Here is a 27005-nt window from a genome sequence, read left to right as displayed (position 1 = left end):
CAGTGTAATTGTTAGCATCCTCATAACTAACTGTGAGGAGCTTATCTCTGCCTTTTTCTGAAAAGGAGAGCCACAAAATTGCTGCCCACGGACTTTGGGGTACCTGCTGTACTTTGCAAGCCCTCCCCAAAGCAGTTATCCATTTGTGGATGTCATCCACATCTTTGTAGGGGGCACAGTCTTACTCAGGTGTCTATTGTCATAGGACCTATCTTTATCCTTAGGGATATTGCTGCCACCAGTGGGTTTTAACCCACCCAACTTCTGCTCTCTAGCTAGGGCAAGCTTCTCTTTGGCAAGGGCAACTTCAAGTTCCAGCCTCTCAATCCGCAGATTAGCTTCCCTCATCCTAGCCTGATGCTCCCTCCTTTCAGGAGAGGTCATCCTTCTCTGAGCAGGGTTATTGGACCCCCTAGAGACCTGGGAGTGGTGGGAGTCACCTGAGTGAGACCTCCTCCTCTCAAACCCCATGTTAAGTCTACTGATGGGCCTGTATGGGTTTTCCCCATTGTCAGCCCCATGTAGGCTTAGGTTAGCCTGGCTAAGTCTACCTACTTGAACCTGGCTATCTTGGAAAACGTCTTCATCAGAGCCTTCCTCATTTCCATCTCCCTCCTCATTCATGACAGCAGGATCAGATGCATCATCTGTAGAGGGTAAGACCTCTTCTGCCTGTACTGAGGGTCCCTGTCTAGAGGCCTTCTCAGCATCAGCCCTTTCTAGGACTTTTATCAAGTGGGAAATGGTAGGGTTAGAACCCTGTTTCAATCTCCTTGAGGTGCACAAGTGCCTCATCTCTTGGAAATTGAGCATTTCATATCTAGATGGTGCCCTGCGTCATACTTGGGTCCTCTGTGGTAGACATGATTCTAGTGTGGTGTGTGCACCTACCTACACTATGTGTTTACCTACTAGAACCTCTCTAGGAGCTGCAGTCAGGGTGTGCTAGGCCCTTTCCTCTACAACAACTAAGTTCAGTATAACTTATGTATTTTAAGCTTTGTTATATGTACCTAAGGTACCTAATGTGATCTTTCAAATGATATCAAGGATTACAATTGGTAAAACAACAGCAAGTCAAATCCCAACCGCTGCACACCAATGTGAGAAGTTGGCCTGGTATATTATGTTCACTATTCTAGTGAGCACCTTGCACCAGTCCAAACAACCCTTATGGTGATGGTTGTAAAGTCAACCTTATAGACCAGCTATCCTAGTGGTAGCATGGACAAAAGCAGTCTCAGGCTAAACTCAAGAGGGCATGTGAAGCCAGTTGTTTTACCATGTGCAAACCTTTTAATACCAAATGAAAGGACACCACACAGGTTATATATTCAAAATATATATGTATTTATTTCTACACAACCCCCTGTACTCTTTATGAGCACAGAAGCACAAGCGTATAACAAGGAACTTAATATAACATACAATAAGTTGCACAATATGGATAGGCCCTGGTGGCCCGTTAAACCATATACTAAAATAGTGGTATAAGAACCACGTCACGAACAATGGTAAGGCCTAGGGCCTTGGGAATCGCTGGGGCTACACTGGACTAACAGTTGTTAGGGAGCAGGAGGCCCACAGGATGCGGGTGCAGTGTCTGAATGCACACGCGTGCACCTATACAAGTCAATGGGTGCGTAAAGTTAGAAAGTTAAAGAGTTAGGAGTCTTCCGAATGGGCTAGAACTAAACCACTTGAAACTAGGGTACTAGGAGAGTAAACCTACACAGGAGTACCGCAGTACTCGCGTTACCTCACCCACAGGAAGCGGGTGCATAGGTGTCAAAGTGCGTCGGGTTTAGTCGTGGAGTTCTATGGAGCCTTGGAGAAAAGATGCTGCAGGCAACCAGGAGAGAAGAGTCCGGTTGGATCCAAGGGTGGATCGAGGATGAAGAGTACCTGAAAGCAGAGGGGACAGAGTCTGGGTCACTAGCCAGTGACCAGGATGGAACCAGGAAGGAACCAGGAGATGTCGGGATGCGATCAGGTGCTGTCATGAAGTTTGTCTCCGCTGCCACGTGGACCAGGAGGTGTCGACGACGGCCAGGTGCTGGACACGGACTGTCCCACGAAGGCTCTCGCTGTCGGCGGTGTCGATTCTCGATTCAGAGTCAACAGGCCTTGGCAAATGCAACCCACGCAGGAATCGAAGATGGCTTCTGGATCAGACCAGCAAGGTCTGATGGGCTGCTCCTTTTCAGGGGAGCAAGGGCCACTCTGTAGCAACCAGACCAGCGTTGGAAAATCAAAGGTTCGTCGTCACAGAGGCCACTAGCCAACGGGCAAGTGACCGGACAGACGCGTCGAGCAGGAAAATGCAAAAGGGCCCCACGCAGCACTCGGTGAGTGTGGAGAGGTGATCTTCGGTGCAAAGGATGCTCGGGGCTGGGGCTTCTCAATCCCCAATGCACAACTTCGAGGGTGCCTCAGGAGCTGCACAGAAAACACTTCGCTGGCTTTCTAAGATGGCCGTTCCCACGTCTCTCGTCGCCTCCACGGGTCTCAGCTTTGCTGTGGATCGGGCTGTTGGATGTCTGGAAGTCCGGTTCTTGTCAGGCTCGGTCGTTCGAGCTCCGGCGGGAGCAACGATAAAGCAAACCGTTGAGCGCTTGATGGTGCCTGCTTGCACAGGGTGGTCACTCCTTGACCACAAGGGAGAATCTTCAGTCTTCTACGTCGTGTAGGATGTTGAAGGGTCCAGAGTTTCGTATCAGAGTTTCAGTCAGGATTATCTAAAGTCTAAGGATACAGCACCTACCTTTATTCCAAATCAAGGGGCTGGATTACCTGCTAGGTCCCTCCTATGGGTGGGACCCAGGAAGGGGGTGGTTACACCCCTTTCCCTTTGTCCAGTTTTGCGCTGGGGCTGGAGTGCTCCAGCACCGGTTTGAACTGGCCTTTGCATGGGACACCTTGTGTGCCCGAGGCAGTGTCTAGTTTCATTCAGCCCTCCCTGCCCCAATCCACTATCTCCTGTCTGGGGTGGTACTAGCACCTCCCTGTGACAGGAAACCTATTGTCCAAGCCTCCCTCGCTGGAAGGGCTCCCAGCAGCAGGAGGTCAGACTTGTGTCTGTGGCAGCAGCATCCATTTTGTGATGCTGAGGCTCTGGTTAACTTTAACCGGGATCAATGGAAGTAACAGGTCTTCTCCGTCTAGAAGGGTGGAATGCTACCCCCGTCGCCAGAACTGGCGAGGGGGTAGTATTCCAAAGCATATGACACCTTACACGACATGTTTTGATAAAGCCAAACCAAAGTTAGCAATAACCGCGAGGATTATAATGCACTTAAGAGTATATGGTATGGCAATATCCTGGAACAGCTATAAGGACATGGTTCCGAAAGCTGCAGACAGGCTCAGCTCATGCTAGAGCACCATCTCACCTAAAACCAAGCACTTTGCCTTCAGGATTGTTAAGGCCTGCCATAGGAGTGACTTATAGGTGCATATGTGTCCAGATATAAGGTTAGACATAGGAATACTATATCTAAGCAAGAGGTGATTACACGACCTTGCCACAGCTGAGTGATCAGCCAGTTGTGTCAGTTTGGATGGCCAGCCAGGGGTGGCAAAAGATATGCTGCAGCCCCTGATAGGCCTTGGGTGCACCTATGCTCTGGGTACCTATAGTAGACTATACAGGGGCTGATAAGGTGACTCAATATCCAATTAGTTATGTACCTAGGGTACATGGAGTCCATTTTACAGAGAGAGCAGATAGCCTGGGGCCCTTATTAGCAGGATCCCAGGCCAACTAAGTCGAAAACCAGCTAAACACAAGGCAAAAAAATCTGGGGTAACCATAGCCAGGTATCCACCTTCCTATAACAGTCAAGTCTGGTTCCCCCTCAGACCGGCTCAGACCTTACCAATTTAGGAAAATGCTTCCTACTGTTCTACCCGCCATGGGTCAAGTGATAAACGGGTCACTTGCCACAGCCACTGTGCCCAGGGCATGGAAACAGGTCAAGGTGGTACCCTTGTTAAAAAAAACTTCTCTCAACCCTGCCAAGTCAGAGAACTATCGTCCTATTTCCTATTTCGCTGAGCGGCAAAGATCACCGAGGCTTATGTCAACTCCCTCCTGTCAGACTTCCTGACCAGGAATAACATGCTAGACCCCTCCCAGAATGGCTTTCAACCAGGTCACAGCATGGAATCTGCCCTCCTGGCTGTGACAGAACATCTCTGGTCTGCCCTGGACGCCGGCCAAACATCAGTGCTGATCTTGTTGGATCTGAGCGCCGCGTTTGACACTGTGTACCATGCCATTCTACTGCACCGCCTGGAGGAGGCCGGTATCACCGGACCGGCATTGGAATGGCTCACCTCCTTCCTCCATGAGAGGTCGTTTGTGGTGACAGTCCCCCGTTCGCCTCAGGTGTACACCCCATCAAACAAGGGGTGCGACAGGGCTCCTCCCTCAGTCCTCTGCTATTCAATCTCTACGTGCAACCCCTAGCCGTAGTAGCTAAGAGCAGAGGACTGACCATGGTCTAGTACGTGGTGGCACTCTCGAATAACACCGAGCCGGACGCCCTTAAGTTTCAGGGCGACCTAACGGCAGGCACCGAGTGGATGATCGCCAACTGTCTCCAACTTAATGCCAGCAAGTCGGAAGTACTACTGGTGGGGAAGGACGATGGTCAGTGGAGTGAACGCTGGTGGCCTGTAAGCCTTGGTTGTGCCCCCCCCTCCTAAGGGGGCTGTAAAAATATCTGGGTGTGTGGCTTAACTCATCTCTCAACTTTCGAGTCCAAACCAAAAAAAGTGGCAGGCACCTGCTTCGGACTCCTTCGGGGGCTTCGATCTCTTTTGGGGTTTTTTGACGCCCCCACACGCCAGATCATCATTCGGGCGTCTGTTTTATCAAGACTAGACTATGCCTCCTCGCTATATCTAGGGTCTAACAAGGTGGAAATCCTGAAGTTTCAAAGGGTACAGAACGCGGCAGCAAGAACCCTTCTAGGTGTGCGCAGGTCCTGCTCTGTGGCTAACGCAATTCGGCGCCTACACTGACTGTCAGTGGTCAGGCGTATTGAATTCAAGGCTCTCTGCATCACCTTTAAGGCCTTGAAATTGTCCTCCCCTGACATCCTGGCACAACTCCTCTTGCCATATGTTCCCTCACGCCATCTCACCTCACAGGGTCAACATCTGGTAGTTGTTCCCCAAATACAGAGAGTCCGCGCTGGAGGGTGCTCCTTCCGTAGTAAAGCAGCCCTCCTCTGGAATACACTCCCAGTCTACATCCGGGGCCTCAACAGCTATCTAGAATTCAGAAAGGCCATTAAAACTCACCTTTTCCCTGCACCTTAGTCTTACCTTCTGGTCCACCCGTTTGTGTCAGTTGCTTGTGTAGCGCAAGGACGCCCACTTCGCTGGGGCAGCTGTTTGCGCTTTACAAGTAATGTTAACATAACATAACAAACCACTGTATTGAAACTCGCATTTCGGCATTGAAATCAGTGCTGGAGAACATATGGAAAGTGGGTAATAACAAGAAGTTTTTAGCACCTTGATCAACAAATCCCTACTTTGGAAGCAGGGAAAGAGCAACAGAGTGTGGAAGGTGAAAATACTAATCATTTTTTACCATGTGTGATTGCTTCCTTGATACAGCTTGAGGCTAAGATGGAGAATAAAAAAAAAAAGTGAAAACCCCATACCCAAATCTTGGGCTCACACCCTGATGATTTAAAGGAGGGATATAAAGTCATATATTGCTGCAAACTGGGGTAGTGAGTACTTAAGATCAACCGGGCCCACAGATTGCCTACAAAGGGGACAAATACAGATCAAGCATCTGACACTGTACGGGTCAAACCCAGCAAACCCCATTAATATTGAGGGAGATGACAAGAAATTCGGAAATCACAGTAACGGGAGTAAAAGTGCAATTATTCCAAGATTTAAGACTAGAAAAATAAAGACCGGATTGCTTAGGGACTTGATGCTTCTTTCTGGTTCCTGGTGAGCCAGTGGGTGAAGCAAGATGGAAAGATCTTCAACTTCACAGTGCAGAAAATTCCTTAAAACGATCCCAGCTTGTTTAATCGCCAAAACCGACTGTACTTGTGGCTCTCAGCATGTGGGAATCAATGTTTCATTTAATGTTTCTCTGCGCCACTTTTAAGGGTGGAGCCTTCCAAGTGCTACATGAAGCGTGCTCACATTTGAATTTGGAGGAATTGGTTTCAGCTACTTCCTGTTCTTTCTAGGCCCCCCTGACCTGGAATTGTCTTATGGTCTCAGAGCAGTCCATGTGAGGGTTTACTACAGTGATGTTGCAAACGGTATTTTGAGATTTAGAAATAGGGGTTATACCTTTTATGGGATTGCTCTCGTGTTCACCTTAAAATATGGCTTAGAATATGTGTTTTTCATGTTGACTTCCTCATAAAGGTTAATAAAACCTAACAAAAAGACTCAGAGCAAAAGAGAAACTATGGATAGGAGAGATAGCAAATAATATCCAAAGTAGAAAGGGTAAAATATAGGAAAAGTGAATGTCAATAGAAAACGTGTGAAATATTGATCTACAGAAAAAAAGCATCCAAATAAAGGAAGGAGAACATAAGGACAGATTACTCTCTCGTGGCTAGTATTCGGAAACCAGTACAGTGGGGAAAAGAATGGAATTGAGCATGGGTTCACATTTGTGCCAACCAATAGTTCACTATGTGTACGTGTTAATACACATAGCTGCCAAGGTTTCAGATTGCTTATGTGTCATATTTTCATAATTTCAATGTAATTATGAGTGACATTCAATGATTATGAGTGACACTTTCTCGCAAGCAAAATCAAAGCTATGAAGACAAGGGAAACATATAAATATCAGAAAACACAACTATTAGAGCAATGAGAAACTATAGGATCATCTTAAAACTGCTTCAAAAAAGCACCAGGAATGGAAGGGAACTGTGAGACGACTGACCCAAACAGGATGTTCGAGGCCCCAGTGTGCATAATCTCAGTTACCCGTTAATAAATTATCACAATTAGTCAGTCTCGGTTTCAATCTGCAGCTGCCTGGTGTTCTGGAGGCACTAGAATATTCTGCACATTGAAGCCTCAACTTTCGAAGAAAAGCTCAGGAGTGTCCTGATTAAATGGACCCCCAGGAGCGCTGACTGAATGCCCCCCCAGCAGTGTCAGCATCTAGTGCTCAGCTGTCAGCACGAGACTGTTCCTGCTGCACCGATCACATGAGCTAAGAAGTACGTCACGACTCCGGCTGTTTGCATCAACAACCTAGTGGCCTGTTCTATTGTTTTGTGATTGCTGAAGTGCGTACATGGACAGAGTTGGAAGTACTTCAACAATCACAAGACAATAGAACAGGCCACAAGCTTGTTGATACAAACCAGACGTGAACTGCTTGGCTCATGCGTTCACACTATAGATAAACTGATATCATTAAATTTAAGATTATTGAGGCTCTCACCTGATCTTGATGGACGGAGTCTTCCGGGGTCCGGTTCCTGTGCCAGCTATTCCTCATGTATGTGGTGGCATCCTGCTCCGAGCACACCCCTTAGAAGGGCGGTTGACTCTCCGACAGCGTAACTGCTGGCCCTTCATATGTCACCAGCGCTGTGCGTGTGTGTCCTGAAAACCTTTAGTTTTATTTCCTTTGCAGCATGATAGCAGCACTGGCTGAGGCGGGTTCAAGAGCAGGCAGCCCTCGTTCTTCAGAGTGACCGAGAGACCCACAGCCATAACGAGGGGCCTCCAAGCCGCCTTGTCCTGGGTGTGACACAGCAGGGCACGAGAGGCACAGGCTGCGGTGAGAGCAGTGGGGGCTTCAATTGCTAAAACGAAAGTTACAAACATAACTTCCGCCTGCTCGCACCGCTTATTTAATGTCTTAATTTTCTGTCTCGGGCGGGAAATGTACAATGTTTCAAAGGCTGCCGTGGTGCTGCAGCCCCAGTGAGAGCTCAGCTGAGCCAGTCTGGCTGGCCTGCGCGACCGGAATCGCCTTCTGGCAGATGATAAAATGTACATTTTAATTAAACAGCAGAGCAGTGCAGTAGCTGCACTGCACTGAGTGAGTTACAAATTAATCACTCTGGTCGTCTCAGCTCCCCGTCGGTCTCTCTGGCAACATGAACGCAGCACTGGGGGTTTTAGTGCGACGCTGTGCACCGTCTGGTCAGCAGTGCACCTGGCGAGGACTAATCGACTCAGATTCAGTCCCCCGCCTTTCTGCCTCGGACTTGCAACTTCCTCCGGATTTGACGGAACGATTTATGAACTTACTTACTGAGCCCAGCAAGCAGCTGCTGGCAGCACGTCTCAGAGCAGCAGAGCCGGCGCTGAAATTTGCACAGGTGCACAACAGGTGCCGCCGGTGACGTGCGCTGGCGAGTGGCATAAATGCGTGACAATGCATTTCAGTGCAGTTATGCGGATCACCACACTGAAATGCGTGAGCGTCACACCTGTTGCGTGATACTTGGCAGGCATGAATACATTAAGGAGACTCAATACCGTCTCAGAAGCAACTTTGCCCTCTGCACCTGCTGACACAGCCAGTGCAGGAAATCTCTTCATGCTTCTCAAGTGAAGTCAGAAAAGTAAAAAAATAAAAATGTTCGTAGACAAGCCTCACAATTATTCGAGGGAACAAAAGGGAGAGTTCTGGCAGATATGCAGACTGGTTGCACAACTTTAGCCTCTCTTAGTAGCGCCACTGGTGCAAACCATACTCTTAATATCACTTGGCTAGACGGCCAGGCTAGGCTTGTCAGCTAGTGCCGAGACGTATACAGAACAACTGAATAAATAGTTGAATAAATGTTGCAGAGACCATAACACCCTCATAGTGATATTAGACTGAAGGCGATATGTTTGCATAGATCTTGCCATCCCCTCAGAAAAGCCTAAGCACATTTCAAAGTTTCATTAAGTGAGTGGCAAGTGGCCAATCTTTGTCCCAGGGGGGCAGTTCTAGATTGTCAGGGCAAACGATCAAGACCAAAGAAGTCAGGAGGTCGGGAGTGGGTGGAAGTAGGAGGAGGGGCGTGTATTAAAACAAAGGACCAGTCAGGAGTGTTCACGAATACAGCTTTCAAGTCCTCAAAGCACAGTCCACCCTCCTCCTCCCTTTGCTTCTTTTCCACGAGAATCTCATCTTTGAATCTTCAAAAGAAAGTCATGTAGTTCGGCTTGGACTTGGAGTGCGGTTTAAATCATTTGTGTTGGGAGTTGCCAGAAAGCCATCCTGTTCTAGTACTTCTTGTAATTTGTAGAAACAATCTTGACTTAGATAAGAGCTGACTACCTGTTTATTTACGAATCTATTTTGTATTTTATAAAGTGCTGCATGTTCCCTTCTGGTTTCTTCAGAGTACTGTGTGTAAAAATTTGCATGGCTCATCTGGAATGGTGGCAGCTTTTCATCAAGGGTCCAAGAAGATTGGCCAAACTGATGTTGAACATGCAGGTCTCAACTTAATATTTTCTGTCAATGCATGAAGGTAAATATGAATGGGGTAGGAAATATGGCATATGCCTATACTTTTTGTGGCCTGTAGGGCATCCCAAACCATTCAGAAGATCAGAAATCCTCCTTTCTTTTTTAGGATACGATACTTTGGATGGCACCTCTATTTAACCCCATTCCCACATTTCTCCCAGATACAAAAACAAACTTCTGAAACTCAGCAGAATGTAAAAAATCCTAAAGAGAGGTGATGGATGAGGTGTTTCACGGAGACAAACCTGAGGTCATCCATCTCTTTCTTCTTCTTCATCTCCTCCTTTTCCTTCTTTTTCAAATCTTGAATCTGGGCTTTCTTCTCATTTCGCTCTTCTCTATCTCTGGACTCTTTGTCTGCCGCAAGGTCAGGGTATCGTTCATCTTTCGTTTTTTCAAGTCGATTCACAATCTCATTCACCTTCTTCTCCACCAGTATACTTTTAACCTATAGGGCAGATAAAAGAATGTGCCTTACGAACAGACCAGCAACATGGCCCCTCATTAACTTTGCAGCAACAGACTGCTGCCATGTCTGATTTTGGCAGAATTTTTACAATACCTACTTCTCCTCAACAGTTAGCAGCAATACTATTTTTCCACCGACTTTGATCACACGTTACTAATCTACAAGAAAACCTCACTTACAAAATGATTTTTTCATCTGCAGAGAAACAGTGTACATTCCACATACATGTTTACCAACTTCACTGACTCATAATGCACAAAATCAGGATATGAAAAACCGGCCTTAAAGTTCATGACAAGTTGGAAGAATACAAATTAAGGCTGCTTGCATTCCACCAGACATTTGCCAACTGTAAACAACTCCTAAACCACATTGTTTAACTAAATGGAACAAAAACTGAATGCAAACAGTTTGACTTCTCTAACTGGCTATATGTATGTGTTTAATTCGACAACGTTCACTTTCTCACCTTTACTTCGACCAATCCAACCTTGGCGTGCCTGTTCATATCAATATTTCAAATAAAGCCATCCATTAATTTGAATACACTAAATTAATTATTTCAAATTCGTCCGAGATAATTTGAATGAAATATTTTTCGGTTTCTTTATATTAATAATGCCCCACAGATTTATAGAACCATATATTAAACACATTTTAAAATTAAATACTTCCCAAATAATTTTGGGTTTTTTCAACCATACAACTACATTATACTTGCCTTAAAAATCATTGTCCGAAAATGTGGTTGGTCAAGCGAACAGTGCCTAAGCGTAATGCAAGGGAGTGATAAAAACAGACTACTTGGGTTTTATAAAACTGTAACTAAAGTTACTTATTGTTAACTTGGCACTTTGATTAATAGTAATGTCTTACTTGCAGAGTTACAAAAGTGGAGGCCTAACTTGGCAACAACTAGAAGTTACTTGAGAACGTTAAAAGTAAGGTCAACAAAGAACAGTGGTACACCTCTTACTTGAAACTCAAACGATGCCAACCGCATGTGTAAACCACACTTCCTATAACAAACACATATGGTTACTAATGCTAAACTCAAAGCTAAGAAATAGAAGTTATTTATTTTAAGTATCTGATTTATTGTGAACCTAGCCCTAAGGATAGCTTCGAGCAGAACATTTTTAATACATAACGAGCATAGCAAACTTGAGGTACCGTAGTTGATGCACAGCAATTACATTGTTTGGGTTATATTTTAGTAGTTTTTGTTCCATTTTACTTTTTTTATACCTTACACAACTAAGTACATTTAGAATATGAAACAAAGGAATTTTGATCTGGCCAAAATCACACAATTGAGGTTAAGTGCCCACCCAGTTCTAAGGTCAGCATCTTATGTAGTGGACTTGGTACAGGAAGGGACTCATAAAACCCCCGAAGCACCAGGTATCGTTTTCATAATCTATTGTCCTGGCCGAGAACCAAGATAATACATCCAAGTAGCCAACGCATCTTTTCTGCAGCTCACTTCTGGATGCAAAGAGAAAACATTAGCAAGCTTTGTTGGAAAACATGATGTCAGGACATCCCTACTAAAAGCCAAGCGGAGCTCCTTAACGTCAATAAATCAGACAGCATTTATAAAATGCAACACTGTCACCCCTAGGGGTAACAGTGCGCTGTGTCTCTGTCGAAGAGTCAGGTCTTGGGTCTCTTTCTGAAGTATGCCAGCATGGGGGCTGTACAGAGCGGGGGGCTCATTCCAGGTCTTGGCAGAAATGTAGGAGAAGGAGCTGCCACCGCTGCTGCAACTGATGTGGGAGTGGGTGCGACAGTGAGTGCAGAGGAGCACAGGTGTCTAGCAGGTTGGTGGTAGTTCATTCAATGGTAGAGGTAGGCAGGTCCTAGGTCATGATGGGCTTTTGTAAGTGTGCATGAGTATCATGGACGGGCATGTTTTCTGGATGGGGAGCCAGTGGAGGTCTCCCAGGTGGGAGACTATGCAAGATTGTTTGGGAAGGTCCAGGATGAGTCTGGCTGTAGCGTTCTGTATGGTCTGGAGTCTTGTGAAATGAAATTAATGAAATGAAATGAAAAGGGCATTTGTAGAGCGCATGACTATCCGGGGGCCTCCCAGCGCTGGCTACCCGAGGGCCTCCCAGCGCTTGTGGGGAATCAATGCAGACCGCGTTTTCGCCAAGAGGTATAAATCTTGAATCTAGAGATCTAAGGAAGCAATATATGCTCACCTGCCGAAGAGTAATATGAATTGGAAAGTGACTTCTAAGTAAAATCTCTGGACTCCACTCATATCTTATGTTCTGTGTGTAATTGTTTAACTTCAGTAGCAAACCAGAGTTGTTGTGTGCAATAGTTGATGGCATTATTTTCTTACCTTTTGACTAGGACCTTAATCACCTTTGTTCAAGTATTTCCGTTTCTGAATTGTCATTTCCTGCATTTATGCACACTAAGAGCAACTATCAAAGTACAGGCGGTCCCATTTAATGTAGGTTTTTGATGTTAACACGTCCAACATCTCAAAGAGCAAATTGCTTAAAAGTATGCTAGGCCAGGCATCCATACACTGATCATAGTGGTAGTACTGATTTTTTTTTTTATCTTAGTGATAGTACTGATAGTAGAAAATCCTTAGTAATATAAATATTGCAGCTCAGGATTTGGTTAGTCTCAAACCTTACATCTTTGGTCTACAAGGGTGCTAACGTCAAGGACAACCAGTGTTCATGTTCACTCTGTCCACCGCACCGGACAAGAAGGCCCAACCCGGATGTATGTCGACCACCTTTTTCCCCCATTGAGGAAGACCCCCCTCGCCCTAGATGTTCCATATGACTTGTATTTTTACACACTTTGATGTACCCTGTAGCTGATTTGTGACTTTCTCATTTCGCCCTCTGTAATGTGATTGATGTGCTGATGCTGATTAATAAAAAGTTTTATTAAAAAAAAAAAAATAGGACCATCCCCTCGCCACACAAATTCTTTGCCTCCCAGTTTAGAGTAGGCTTCTGCCATGGGACGGCTTGAGATCATATGTCTAAGTTGTTCAAACTTGAATGTATCCATACTAATATTATCAAGAGAGCCCAAACCTTTGAGGCGGGTAATCTCAATAACCACAGCACCAATCAAAACACCCAATACAGCGTTGGAAAGGGCAGTTGCAGCAGAAGGACATAGGCTATGCAGATGGCCACCATATTTATTTATTTATGCAGAGTTTTATATAGCGCGAACTTGACCCGAATTGAATCAGGTATCAGAGCGCTTTACATAGCACCAGTTACGTTACATGAGGACACACATTCATTATTGTTAGGCACGGGGAGACTAAGTGATTTGCCCAGAATCACAGGATGTTTGGCGTCGTTACCAAGACTCGAACCCAGATCCCCAGGTCCGAGGTCGAGCGCCTTAGCCGTTAGGCCAACTCCTCTATATATTTAAAAGGTAAAAGAACCGTGCCAGCAAAGTAGTCCCTTGTGGGCGTGTCTGCGTTGTGCTGGGGTCGTGACCAACGTTGGGGGCGGGTGGTACGGCTATCACATCGTGGGCTGGGGGCGTGACAAGCGCTGGGGGCGTGACAAACGCTGGGGGCGTGTCCGCCCTTCATGCCATGTGAGTCGTACATACAAGTGCCAATTACGTTGCTGCGCAGCATCAAGGGGCACGCTGGGGGTGTGACACACTGGGGGCGTGAGAAACGCTGGGGGCGTGTGGCCGGCCTTCATGCCATGTGAACGCAATTGCGCCGCATCAAGGTGCACGCTGGGGGCGTGTGCTCCGTTCCACCCTTCGTGCCATGTGGGTCGTACATTAATCAGAAGATTGTCTGCTGTGGCTGTGTGCTGGGGGTGTGACAAACGCGTTCACCTGGAGGCCTGGTAAGTAACGTTACTGCAGCCTCTCCTGCGCGCTGTTACTGAACTCTCTCATTCAACGAAATTACACGCGCCTCCTACATCAACCAGGGCTCTAGCCGGGCTCAGGCGGCGGATCAGTGCACTAATTACACGCGCCTGATAACATCAACCAGGGCTGCAGCTGGGCCTCAAGCGGGGGAACACGCGCCTGCTAACAAACAGGCCTGCCTCTGGGCCTCAAGCGGGAGAACACGCAAATGAGCGTGTCTGAGGGGACAATTACTGCAGCCTCTCCTACTCGCTGTCACTCAACTCTCTCATTAACCGGCTTTCTCATTCAACGACATTACACGTGCCTGCTAACATCAACCAGGGCTGTAGTCGGGCCCAGGTGGCCGATCACTACACCAATTACACGCGCCTGCCAACATCAACCAGGGTTGCAGCTGGGCCTTTTCCGCCCCTATTCTAATGAAACAAAAAATGTTGTCTTCCGCGAGATTTTAAAATTATTGCCCTTGCCAAATACACACATTCTATTTCTTACCCGGACAACGTCGGGACGGGCTGCTAGTAATTTATAAATGTACAGACTTTACTATTATAGTCAGTGCTTTAAGGTAATGCAGTCATGTGTAGACTCTGCTTGCATTACCAACAGAGATCCTAGTATAAAAACGTGTACTTGTTGGCAAATTATAACAATTTGAGGTTATTACTAATGTCCATAGAAAGATCCACAATTGTATGCAAATACATGTATTAGTTTGCAAAATAAGATTGATGATCTTTTTGCATTCAGAATAAAATGTACACAAATAACTGCAACTCAGAAAAAAAACGTTTTGATGAACTATTGTGCAACGTTAACATGTCTCAGAGGAATCATTCAGTAAAACGTGTTTAACACATCCTAAAATTTAATATGCAGTGAATCAGTATTAAAAAAATGAAGGACACCAATATAGCCAACACGAAAATAAATCAGAGGCTCTATTATTAATGGAAGAACCAAATGTTCACCCGCAGGTACAGCTCTTTGCATTTGTTCAGAATCATGAATTTCAGAAATTCACACGTTTATAGATGTAGGCTTGGAAACCGTACTTCCAGTAAAGTATTGTGAATTTCATTTTCACTTGAACATATATAAACATCTCCTCAAGTGAAAATGTGCTAAGTGGCTGTAAATTCACTTTTAGTATAAACCCTTTTTCTGCACCATGGAAAATGTTTTACTTCTGCCCTTGTATGGAGTACATTTCCAACCTTTTCCAGTGTTGAAAGAGTTTGGAGTGGGTGGGTGGGTAGGAGTACACAGACTCTCAGGGCATTCCAACATCATACTACTGATTACTATTTTTAGCCCCTTGTGGAAAGGTGGCAAAATTAGAACCTTGCTAGAATCAAAACCCTTATATAATATGAGCCCAACAATTATCAAAGAGGTAATGACCAGACTTTTAGTGAGAACGCTGCTGTAACTTGACCCCTTACCGCATGGCACCACCGAGACGTGGAATTTTTACAGGACAATCAAAGGAATGACATGTTGGACCAGTAGATATATGATAAAATGCACACACTGGATAACCACAAAAATAACACAAGACTCAGTCAAATATGCTTTCTACAAGCAGAGTCCTACTCCCTAACATAAAACAAGTAAGTGTAAGAATTTAAATAATTGCTCATAAGGGTCTGTCTGAAGCTATGAGAAAGAACGGAACCACACAGAGATCCATATATGAAGAAAACCACACACTGCCACAATTATATTAGGCAACCTTGTAATCAAACTACATATAGAATTCTGTGACTAGCAGCCAGTTGCAACATTATCAACCTATACACCTGCTCAAGAAATGAAGGTACACCAACTCACACCACCCTCTGCATCATTTTTACAAAGGCACTGCTGGACTAATCATTAGAAAATTGCCTAAAACACCAGATCCATTCTGATGCGAATTAAAAACTAAAACCTACTGCCACAAAAGCAGGTGCAAACTGAAAAATGGCACTAAATTGAACAGATATAAACCCTAAAGCAGATGTGAAACCAGTCCATGAAAAGGAGGATCCACTATGCAAAGACCTCAGATCATAATCATATCTAATCAGGAGTCATGGAATAGTAAAGCAGGGACCAAGTAATGAATGGAACAAGGTAGAGACGCAAAATTAATTTCATACCAGGATGAAGCCACAACGCCACTATTTTGAATTCTGGCACAGTCACGCCTATAGAGGTACTCCTCTTGTAAGAAAGGCACACATTACTCTTCTAGTGCCGATTGATGAAACTAGGCAAAAAGTTTGAAATGTTTAATCTGAATAATAGTCAAAAACAAAGGGAGTGAAGTGGTAAAATAATTAAGAGGTGTCCACCTTGAATAGAGCGAAACAAAGGTATCCTTCCAAACTCGATGATGAAGCATGCCACCAAGGGTTCTTTTGGTGGGTGAGGGTTATTTTAACAAAGCATTGTGCTCCTCTATACGTCAGTAGGGACACACAATTCACAGTGATAAAACACTTTGGAAGGATACCTTAGTTTCGCTCTATTCAAGGTGCATTCCTTTTGGTTTCTTAATTAATCAGAATATTCAGCTTGTGAAAAAATTGGCAAAATTCAAACTTCGACTATTATTACAATTCAACATTTCTATAATGTCGGCTAAAATAGTACTTGCAATCAGTTGCATTACTTTCAATTCAATTTACAAGGTCAAGGTTATGGGCAGGTTAATTTTACAAAAAGAAAAAACGGGTTTCAAATCTTTTTAAATGAAGTATCTCCTAACAAAATTTAAAAGGCAGTATTCCCTAAACGTTTCAAGCGTAACATGCTGCAACGTATAAGTCTCAAACTAGTCGCTAGATTCCTGAATTATATGCTTTACATTAGTAATTTCTATACCCCTGTATATTAAAATGCTTCCTAACCCTACTCCGAGAACCGTAGTCCATGCTCTTGTTACATCTAGACTGGACTACGGTAACATCCTCTATCTTGGAGCTAATAAAGATGTCATATGAAAGCTACAGAGAGTACACAACTCCGCTGCCAGATTACTTTGCCGAACTCCTAGAACAGCTTCTATTTCCACCTCTTTGAGAGACCTACATTGGTTAAGAGTTGAAAATCAGAATACGCTTAAAGCTCTGAACTATATGTTCAGAATTAAGCTCGGCATGGCTTCCATGTATGTGCAAAATTTAGTCCATCTGTATTTGCCTTCCCGTACTCTCAGATCCACTACTCAGGCTAAATTTTAAGTGCCTAAGATCAGACTATCACGCTGTCACTTCGAACTCAGATGAATGTTACACTTTTTTGTAAGTCTTTTAAAACCTGGCTTTTTAATCAGTAAGTTTTTCCTCCCCTATTTTCTGTTGCTTCCGCTGGGAAACCCTTTTGGGTAGCTGTTGCACCTAAATATAAATTTAAATAACATAACATAAACAGTATAGGAAGTAAGAGATACTAATGAGGAACCTAAATTATTTATAACCATTCTTTTAATCAACACTCGGTAAGCCCAAGAGCTAGGTACTGATTCCAGTACTTTTTTAGATTCATGCTAAATGATTATATGGGACTTTTCTTTCCCTGGTGTCAGAATGTTACTTACATCAGTAATCTATAGGTTGCTAGCTATAAGCCATACTTTCCTCTTCTTGACAATGTTCTTATGGCAGTGCTTATAACATGCAGAAACATATTTCTCTTTTCAATTGACGTGACTAACAGATTGCCGCGTTACAAAAAATATATATATGTATATATGAATGATGCTGCAATAAGACTAAGGTTTTGTTCTTAATGTGGATACCAAGGGGTGACAGAACCCAACCTTGGATCTTGCATTTGAGAAACTAGAACCTGTGCTGCACAAATGTGCCGTCTATGGCTGTATGAAACATCAACCCGCACTCCTCAAGTAACATACAGTAAAAAGTTTCTTTATGTCTAATTATCACCACAGTGTCTGGTGCTAAACTTTAAGCAATCTAATTGTGGAGCAATATCAATGGTCACTCCTGATTACCAGACACTCACATCTTTCTGTTTGAAAAAGCCAATCTGACCCACATCCATGTCCCCAGTTTTCTTCAAATTGGCCCACGCCGTGTACACAACGTTGATGTTGTTCAGTTTTGATCCTGAAATGCAAAGGGAAAATAGTCATTAACAGGGAAGATGTATAAAACGATTGCTAACATAATTTCTAGATTGTTAAACCTCAACAGTGATGTACACAAGTATGGGAGATTCCAATAATCAAGAGCTGAAGAATTGCAGCTAATCTGACTGAATATAGAACATGCCCTTCCTCTCGGACTTCGAAAATGATTTACAGCAAACAGCTCTGCTTTAGATTTTCTGAGGTACTGTTACAACGCTGTTTACTCAACAAATGTCCAATTTAGTTTTCAAAGTGTCGACTGACTGGTAGAACATGAAGTCTAACCTTGAATTATAGCAGCTTTATATTTTTACATGTTTCCCGACTTGATATTGGCCTAGTTTACTCCCTATTTTTATACCTAGAGGTTAGATCAGGGGTCTCCGTCCTTTTCTGCAGTAAGAGCTACTTGTTGTCAATGGAAATCCCCTTGAGCTACTAATGTAATTAGCAACAGAGTAGTAAATACATTTGACAAGATTATAATAGTGGCCACTGTATACAAGATTACTAGCAGTGATCACCTCCATGGTTCAGGGACAGTTGCCAGCCGTAATGTAAAAAATGCTTTGTCAATGTAGAATGCCTCTAGATGGGTACAACAGAACAGCCATAGCTGAAGTGCTTCTAGCACCAAGTAAATATATTGGTATTATATTAGTAATAGTCTCCCCAACATCGTTGATATTTATCAGCTTTAGCAGCTGGTGACCACCCCCACCCACCTCGCCGGACACACACTCGACGCCGTCTTCTCATCCAGCAAAGACATCGCCTTCCGCCACGCCACAGGACTCCACTGGACGGACTACAGCTGCGTCCACTTCACCTTCAGAAGAACGACGATCCACCACCACCAGCAACAGGTTGCCCGAAGAAGCTGGAACAAGATCACAGCCGACCAGCTCGCCGCTTCCCTGAGTCAGCACCCTCCCGCCAGCTCAACGAACCCCAGCCAGGCCGCCGACAACCTCACGAAGTGGATCAGCAACTGCGCGGACGAACTCGCCCCTCTGAGGACCCCGCCCAGCAGACCCGGCAGCAAGAAAGCCCCATGGTTCACCGACGAACTCAAGAGCTCCAAGAAGAACTGCCGAGCCCTCGAGAAAGTCTGGAGAAGGGAACCAACACCGGACAACATGACCACCCTCAAGCTTGCCACCCGGAAGCACCACCAACTGATCCGCGCCACCAAGAAAACTGCATTCAAGGACCGGCTGGACAACAACGCACACAACTGCAAGGAACTCTTCAACATCGTGAAAGAGCTCTCCAACCCCAACGCCGGAAACAACGACATCACCCCATCGCAAGACCTCTGCAACTCCCTCGCCTCCTACTTCCACAACAAGATCGCGGACATACACAACAGCTTCAGCATTCAACCATCGCACACAACGACCGCAGCAACGCCGCCCACCACCACCCTCCGCGCCTGGACTCCGATCAGCACCGATGACACCGTCCGCATGATGATCTCCATCCACTCCGGATCTCCAACCGACCCCTGCCCTCACCACGTCTTCAATAAGGCCGACGCTGTCATCGCACCCCACCTGCGGGACATCAACACCTCCTTCGACACCGCCACCTTCCCGGAGAGCTGGAAGCACGCCGAACTCAGCGCTCTACTAAAGAAACCAACAGCGGACCCCACCGAACTCAAGAATTACCGCCCCATCTCGCTCCTCCCGTTTCCAGCCAAAGTCATCGAGAAGACCGTCAACAAACAGCTGGCCGCCTTCCTCGAGACGAATGGATCCCTTGACCCCTCACAGTCTGGCTTCCGAGCCAACCACAGCACCGAGACCGCCCTCATCGCTGCCACCGATGACATCCGAGCCCTGATGGACAACGGAAAAACAGCGGCCCTCATCCTCCTAGACCTCTACGCGGCATTCGACACGGTCTGCCACCGCACCCTAGTGCAGCGCCTCAGCAACGTCGGAATTCAGGAGAAGGCACTGGAATGGATCGTCTCCTTCCTCGACGGAAGAACACAGAGAGTCCGTCTACCACCGTACAAGTCAGAGGCCACCGAAGTCATCTGCGGCGTCCCTCAAGGATCCTCGCTGAGCCCCACCCTCTTCAACGTCTACATGAGCCCCCTCGCGCCCATCGCACGCCAACACAACCTGAACATCAACTCCTAAGCCGATGACACCCAGCTGATCCTCTCCCTGACCAACGACCCCGCCGCTGCCAGAGCCAACCTTCACGAAGGGATGAAAGATGTAGCCGAGTGGATGACGACCAGCCGCCTGAAACTGAACTCAGACAAGACGGAAGTCCTCATCCTGGGCTCCTCACCCTCCGCCTGGGACGACTCCTGGTGGCCCCCCGCCCTGGGCACCGCACCCACACCGACAGACCACGCACGCAACCTGGGCTTCATCCTGGACTCCTCCCTCTCCATGACCAGACAAGTCAATGCCGTCTCCTCGTCATGCTTCAACATCCTGCGCATGCTACGGAAGATCTTCCGGTGGATCCCCATCGAGACCAGGAAGACGGTCACCCAGGCCCTCGTCACCAGCCGACTGGACTACGGCAACGCCCTCTACGCCGGAACCACCGCCAAGCTCCAGAAGAGACTCCAGCGGATCCAGAACGCCTCAGCCAGACTCATCCTCGACATCCCCCGACGCAGCCACATCTCCGGACATCTGAGAGACCTGCACTGGCTCCCCGTCAACAAGAGAATCACCTTCCGTCTCCTCACCCACGCACACAAAGCCCTACACGATCAAGGCCCGAGCTACCTCAACAACCGCATCAACTTCTACGCTCCCAAACGCCACCTCCGATCAGCCAGTCACGCCCTCGCCGCCGTCCCCCGCATCCGAAGAATGACAACAGGAGGAAGGCCCTTCTCCCACCTGGCCGCCAAGACCCGGAACTCCCTCCCGACCGACCTGCGCCTGACCCAAGACCACCTCTCCTTCAGGAAGAAGCTCAAGACCTGGCTGTTCGAGCAGTAGCAGCACCCCCCCCCCCCCCCCCCTAGCGCCTTGAGACCCTCCGGGTAGGTAGTGCGCTCTATAAATGTCCTTGATTGATTGTTTGACCGATTTTGGAAAATCAGTTTTTTCCAAATATCAGTTTATTAATCCTGAAAATGCACACAATTGTGTTTCAAATGCACATTTTCCAATTTTGGTAAAAATATATTCAGTCAACCAAGCAGCAGCTTCTAATTTCATTAATTGTGGTAAACAGAGGAGAGCTACCAGTAGCTCACGAGCTACTCGTTGGAGAAACCTGGATTAGATGCAGCGTTCGGATTTAAAACATCAATTCTCCCCTTCAAAATGTATCTACCTTTGATATGACATGTACAGTAACCACGAGGACAGGCTAGCACAGCTTTGAGATCGTTCACTCATTGCCAGGGGATACATGTACGAGGTGGAGCAGAAGTACCCATTATGCCCTTCTGTGGCAGCAAAGAGGCACCATTCCCCACTGAAACCATTGACGACCTTCAGCACTAAGGATAGGCCACTGGACAGCATGGAAACCAATGTCCTGAAGCACCAGGGGCCGAGTCACAAGAAGCAAATGAAACTGATGATGCCCATCAGGACCAGCCATGAAAGCACCAGCCAACACATGCCCTACTAATACCCTTGGTTCCTATCAGCAACATGCAGCGATATGGTGCTAAAAGACAGCACTGAAAGAACTGTGGTGCTGGAAAAAGGAGTGCTGCAGCACCTCCAGATAAATTGTAGAGAGCTTGGCGGGAGAACGAGTACCAAACAGACATTCACTGTGTCTTTTACTTGCAGCATGTTGCATACATTTGAAGACAGCACAAGTTGGATGTAATTAAGCCAGGCAGATGCTATTTGTAAGGAACTACTATCAATGCTACCGTCTTTCACATTTAAGTTTACTATTGTCTGTATTCAAGCTTTGTGTTTTTTTTTTTTCATTCCAACAAGCATCTAATATGAAAATCGTTCATCAAACAGAAGAATTAAAAACATTTGTGATGGGGCGTGGCTAACGCGCGGGACAAGATGTTGGCTCAAAGCTGAGCTCCTTCGTTTCACGGAGCGCACAAAGAAGATTTTGACCGCTTTACTGCCGCATATTGCCTCTATTCTGCTGGATTCCATCACCGCTATATGGTGGCTCACGTTTGGTGAGGAGGGTGAGTTTATATCTCATCCCTCAGCTACACTTATAACCATTTTGTTTCTATGACATGAGAAGCCGCCATTTTGTATGCGCGCCGCCGTGTCTTCTGAGGGAAACACATCATTTGTGTGAAAAGGGTCATATGACAGTGTCTGGAAGAACACTTTTATTCATGCCCATTCAGCAGTAATGTCATACTGCCATTACACAAAACTTCTATTTAATTTTTTTTTTGTCTCCTTTAACACCTGAGATAAGCAAAGTATTATGAATTATGTTCCTACTTTGCATTCTTTTATCTAATTTCAGTCCTGCCTCAAATATAGCTCTAGTCTAAGGATGTCAACTGGCACCTCAATTTCTTCAGAGTCAATTGTTGCCTGTATTCTTGCGCCTAAACCATCCCTACGCAACCTGCTTTTCTTCAATGAATATATGTGACTCAACAAGCAGCCTTATATATATGCGAGGGCCTTTTGCACGTTTTTTTGACATATCGAGTTAAGTGTGAAAGATCATGAGATGTCACCACCCCCACCATTCCTTTGCTTAGAGTGTGTCTAATCGTGCAGTACTTCCTCAAGGACGGTGGTTAACCTTTGTGCTTCTTGCCTTTACTTTTATCACTCTGGCTCCTGCTGAGGCTAATTAACATTGATCTTGTCATAAATGACTTGAACTTGAGGAAAGGTAAATGAACACTCATTCGCTGTGAGCTTGCTATACACTAGAATTCTCCATCTTCTGGATTCTAGCTGCGTCATCCATGAATATTATTCCTGAAACATCTTCACATTCTTGTTGTGTGCTACTACACTGAGCATCCATTTTAAGAGAAGAATCACTTCTTTTAAAAATCATCCTCGTCCACAAGAACATTTCCTCGAGATGGCTAGTGACTCACTTTCCCTTACAAAAACATCTTCATCTGGCACTAAACCAATAATAGCTAAAAATTACCCGCCATCTACAGTCCAATCATCCTCTAATCCTGTCTTGGATTCCATTTGAGATTAACTGTGTGCTTTAAAACCATTCATGAATGCCACCAATGAAAAACTACAACTGATTGAGGACCGTTGGATCAACATGGAAGGTAAAATGTCTGAAATGGAACAGCATATAAGTAATCTTCAAGATGTGTCTACTAAAATACCTTTAATGGAACAAAACATTCATAAGCTCAAACTCTATAGTGAGGATTTAGAAAATCACAACAGAAGGAACAACCTTCGGCTATATGGACTTCCAGAAAATGTCGAGGGTCCAGACCTTTCCTTTTTGAAGAAATTTCTTTCTGACCTTCTCAACCTACAATCTTCAACTCATCTCAACATCCAACGTGCACATCGTCTTGGTCGTTTACAACCTCAATCCAACAAAACATGTGGCATTATTATGCTCTTTCTTGTGTTCACCAACCTCATGGATGTATTAAAAATTGGCAGGAAAAAATGCTGTCTTGTTTGGTCTGGCCATAAAATCTTCCATTTCTCAAGACCTTTCTAATGCTACCAATGCTAGACGCAAGGAATTTCTAGCTCCCTGCCCACAACTGAGGTCTATGAATATCCGTTATGGCATCTTACATCCTTGTCTTTGTAAAATTGCCCATGAAGGCGTATCTCATTCATTTGAATATCCTCTCAAACTAAAACAGTTTTTGCATTCTATTACTAGAATACCAATGGACACCAATGCTATGTGTTCTTAAAATGCTCAGTGTTTCTTTAAGTATTGTATTGTTAATGTTTCACAATTCACTATTACTTCCTGTTAAGGTTTTTGCTGTTATTTACAATTTTACGATGCCTTATCCGGTCTAATTATCTTATCGTATATTATCTTACTTTCTCTATATCCTACATTATATTATTCTCTATATTTTTCTCAACTTCTTCAGTTCCATCTCTCTCCGTTGTTGCTCTTGTCCTTGAGTGCTGACATGCCCGAAACTTGTTTCTTCCTCTTCACATTACAGATCTGGCTTTCTGTCCTTTATCTGTCCTTACTCTTCCGTTCTTCTACTATTCTTTCTTCCTGTATCCTCTTTTTCACTCCCCCTTCTTCATTTCTTTCCTCTCCCCCCTCTTTATATTTGCTTGATTATTTATTTTATTCGTTTCCGCATGTTCTTATTAATTTTATCATGTTGCCTGACTATTATGACCAACGTCTTTTGTGTTCATTGTTTTTGCAGTTCTTCATCATTGGGATTATCCCACGTCTCTTAAAAAATTGATATGTTCAATGTTGTAACGTGGAACTTTTGTGGTCTGGGTCACCCCGTTAAGCATCAAAAGATACTTTCACACTTATCAAAGCTTGATTGTTAGATTACTTTTTTGCAGCAAACCCACTGTAATGATGTTGAATCTCACAAACGTAAGCGTCAATGGTTGGGCCAGGTTGTTTATTCCCCTGCTGCCAATCGTAAAGGTGGTGTTGCCATCCTCGTTCATAAATCTTTGAAAATGCAAACTATATCAACTTAAAATGCTATGAGTGGATGATGGGTGATACTTCACGCCATGATTTATAATAAACTTGTCACCTTCTTTAATATCTATGGGCCGGTTAAATCAGACCCGGATGTTTGGCACAATATCAAACTAAAATTATCTTCAAACTCTAACCCAATATTATTGTTGCAGGAGATTTTAATAATTGGCTTGACCCCTTTTCTGATAGATAAATCTCATAAAATGTTCCAATCTGCTATTGCCTCTCGTCCACTCTATGATGCTTGGAGGTCTAGTAATCCGGATAAGTATGAATTTATGTTCTATTCGAATGCTCACCACACTATGTCCCGTATTGATTATGTGTTAATTTCAAAACCTTTACTTCCCTCGCTCCAATCCTCTGAGATTAACTCTATTTTTATTTCTGACCACGCCCCAGTCTCGCTCGATTTCTCCCTTGCTACGTCCAAACAGGCTAGATGGAGATTTAATAACTCCCTATTATTCGACCAGACTTATATTTTAAATGCTACTTTATACAATAATTTTTTCAATTCAACAAATGAAGTGACACTTCGGTACATAAAACACGGGATGCCTTCAAAGCCTCGTTCAGAGCTTTTACCATCTCATACACTGCTAAAAGAAAAGTTATTGAACTCTCAGTACCTCTCCTTCCTCAGTCATATTAAAACCCTTCAACACGCTTACTATACTTCTAAATCTGACTTAAATAAATTTGCTACAATTGACACCTGTAACATTCTACTTAAAATAAAATCTAATTAACATGGGGACAATACAAAGCGGGTAAAATGTTGGCTAATTATTAAAAAATCAAAATCAGAAAAGAAGACCAGTGTCCCCATTTGGAATTCTCTTACCAATACCCTACCACACTCTGATTCAGACATCATTGAGGCATTTCAGACTTATTACCATTCATTATATATGAAAGACACACATCCCGCCGTTCTAGATATCGAGTCATTCTTTGATGGTCTCCCTTCTCTATGCCCTATTCCGGATGCCATTAACCTCCTGGATAAAGAGAACTCTTCAGGAGATCACAGATACAATTAAATCCTTAAAAAGAGCTAAAACTCCTGGCCCCGACGGCTTCTTCATTGAACTTATATCCACGTTTTCGTAAATTTTTGCTCCACATTTACTTGAGCTCTTTACCTCCTTTTTTATTATATTCTAAGCCTGAAGGTTCCTTTCTTGATGCTCTTATTGTTATCCTCCATAAACCTGATAAAGGTCTCTCCCTTTATCATAATTACCACCAAATTATGATTGCAACATTTTCACAAGAATTCCTGCCTCTAGGCTGGAAGGGGTCATTCCCCTACTCATTAAACCTGATCAGTCTGGCTTTATCAAAGGTAGACTTTCCTCAGATAACGCTAAAATGTTTTCTAACATTCTCACTTTAGGGGAAAATTATCCTGAACCTTTAGCTGCACTGTCCCTTGATGCTGAAAAAGCCTTTAATCGCATACATTGGCAATTCATATCTAAAACTCTTCAGTGGTTTGGATTCGGCCCCAAATAGATTTCATTCATAAAATTATAGTATTTTGATCCTCGTGCATGTGTACCTGTTAAGGGTTCCTTATCCCCTTATTTTAACCTACATAGAGGAACAAGGCAAGGTTGTCCCCTTTCTCCTATCTTATTCCTTCAATGTCTTGAACCCCTTCTTGAATGTATTCGTCAGAATCCCTCGATAACTGCTTTCCACCACAATTTTCATGAAACTAAATTATATGCTTAGGCAGATGATATATTGATCTACCGCTCTAAACCTTTAATTTCTTAACCTTCCCTTCTGCAGGAAATTGACTTTTACTCTAAAACATCAAGTTATAATTTAGCCCCATCTTTACCTTTAATTGCAATATGCTACCAATTCATGTTTTCCAAAACTAACTTTAAATGGTGCCCATCTAAAATTAAGTATCTTGGTGTGTGGTTTTCCTCTACCATCTCCCAAACCCTTTCCCATAAATTTTATGTGGCAATTTTGCAGAAAGGTGTCCTGTTTTTGGATTAATAACCAGTTGTTTTTGTTTGGGGTCCATGTTAGCAGGTGGAACATCCAAGCTAACTTTTCCTTTGGAGCCATAATTTTCAACATCGAAGATTTCGGTTTTGATGTTTTCGGAGCCAAGGATTTTGGTGCAGAGGATTTTGGCTCCGATGATTTCAGTTCCGAAGTGTGTTTCGGTGCCAAAGTTTTGGAGGGATCAGTTGGCTTATGTTTCGGCGCTTACGTCTTGTGTTCGGGCCCGGAAGAAGGTCGACTCGGACCCGAGCCCAAAGGCTTAACTAGTTGTTTCAGTGCCGAGCCCGAAGGCGGGGCATTGGGAACTTTATCTCTGTGCC

The 27005-nt window shown here is 44.6% G+C and overlaps 1 protein-coding gene across 1 annotated transcript in view; it reads right to left on the bottom strand.

The window, feature by feature from the left end:
* CCDC25 (coiled-coil domain containing 25) overlaps nucleotides 1-27005 on the bottom strand; it is a 110107-nt gene that overhangs the window by 60369 nt on the left and 22733 nt on the right. The window contains exons 6-7 of the mRNA XM_078649958.1: nucleotides 17877-17980; nucleotides 9742-9944 (exon numbers count right to left, since the gene is read on the bottom strand). Coding sequence (XP_078506084.1) covers nucleotides 9742-9944; nucleotides 17877-17980 — 307 coding nt within the window. The remainder of the gene's footprint in view (nucleotides 1-9741; nucleotides 9945-17876; nucleotides 17981-27005) is intronic.

The sequence above is a fragment of the Lissotriton helveticus genome, chromosome 6 (genome assembly GCF_964261635.1).
Source record: "Lissotriton helveticus chromosome 6, aLisHel1.1, whole genome shotgun sequence".
Classification (NCBI taxonomy): domain Eukaryota; kingdom Metazoa; phylum Chordata; class Amphibia; order Caudata; family Salamandridae; genus Lissotriton; species Lissotriton helveticus.
Note: the sequence above shows the minus strand (reverse complement) of the source record. Positions and strands in the feature narration are given on the sequence as shown.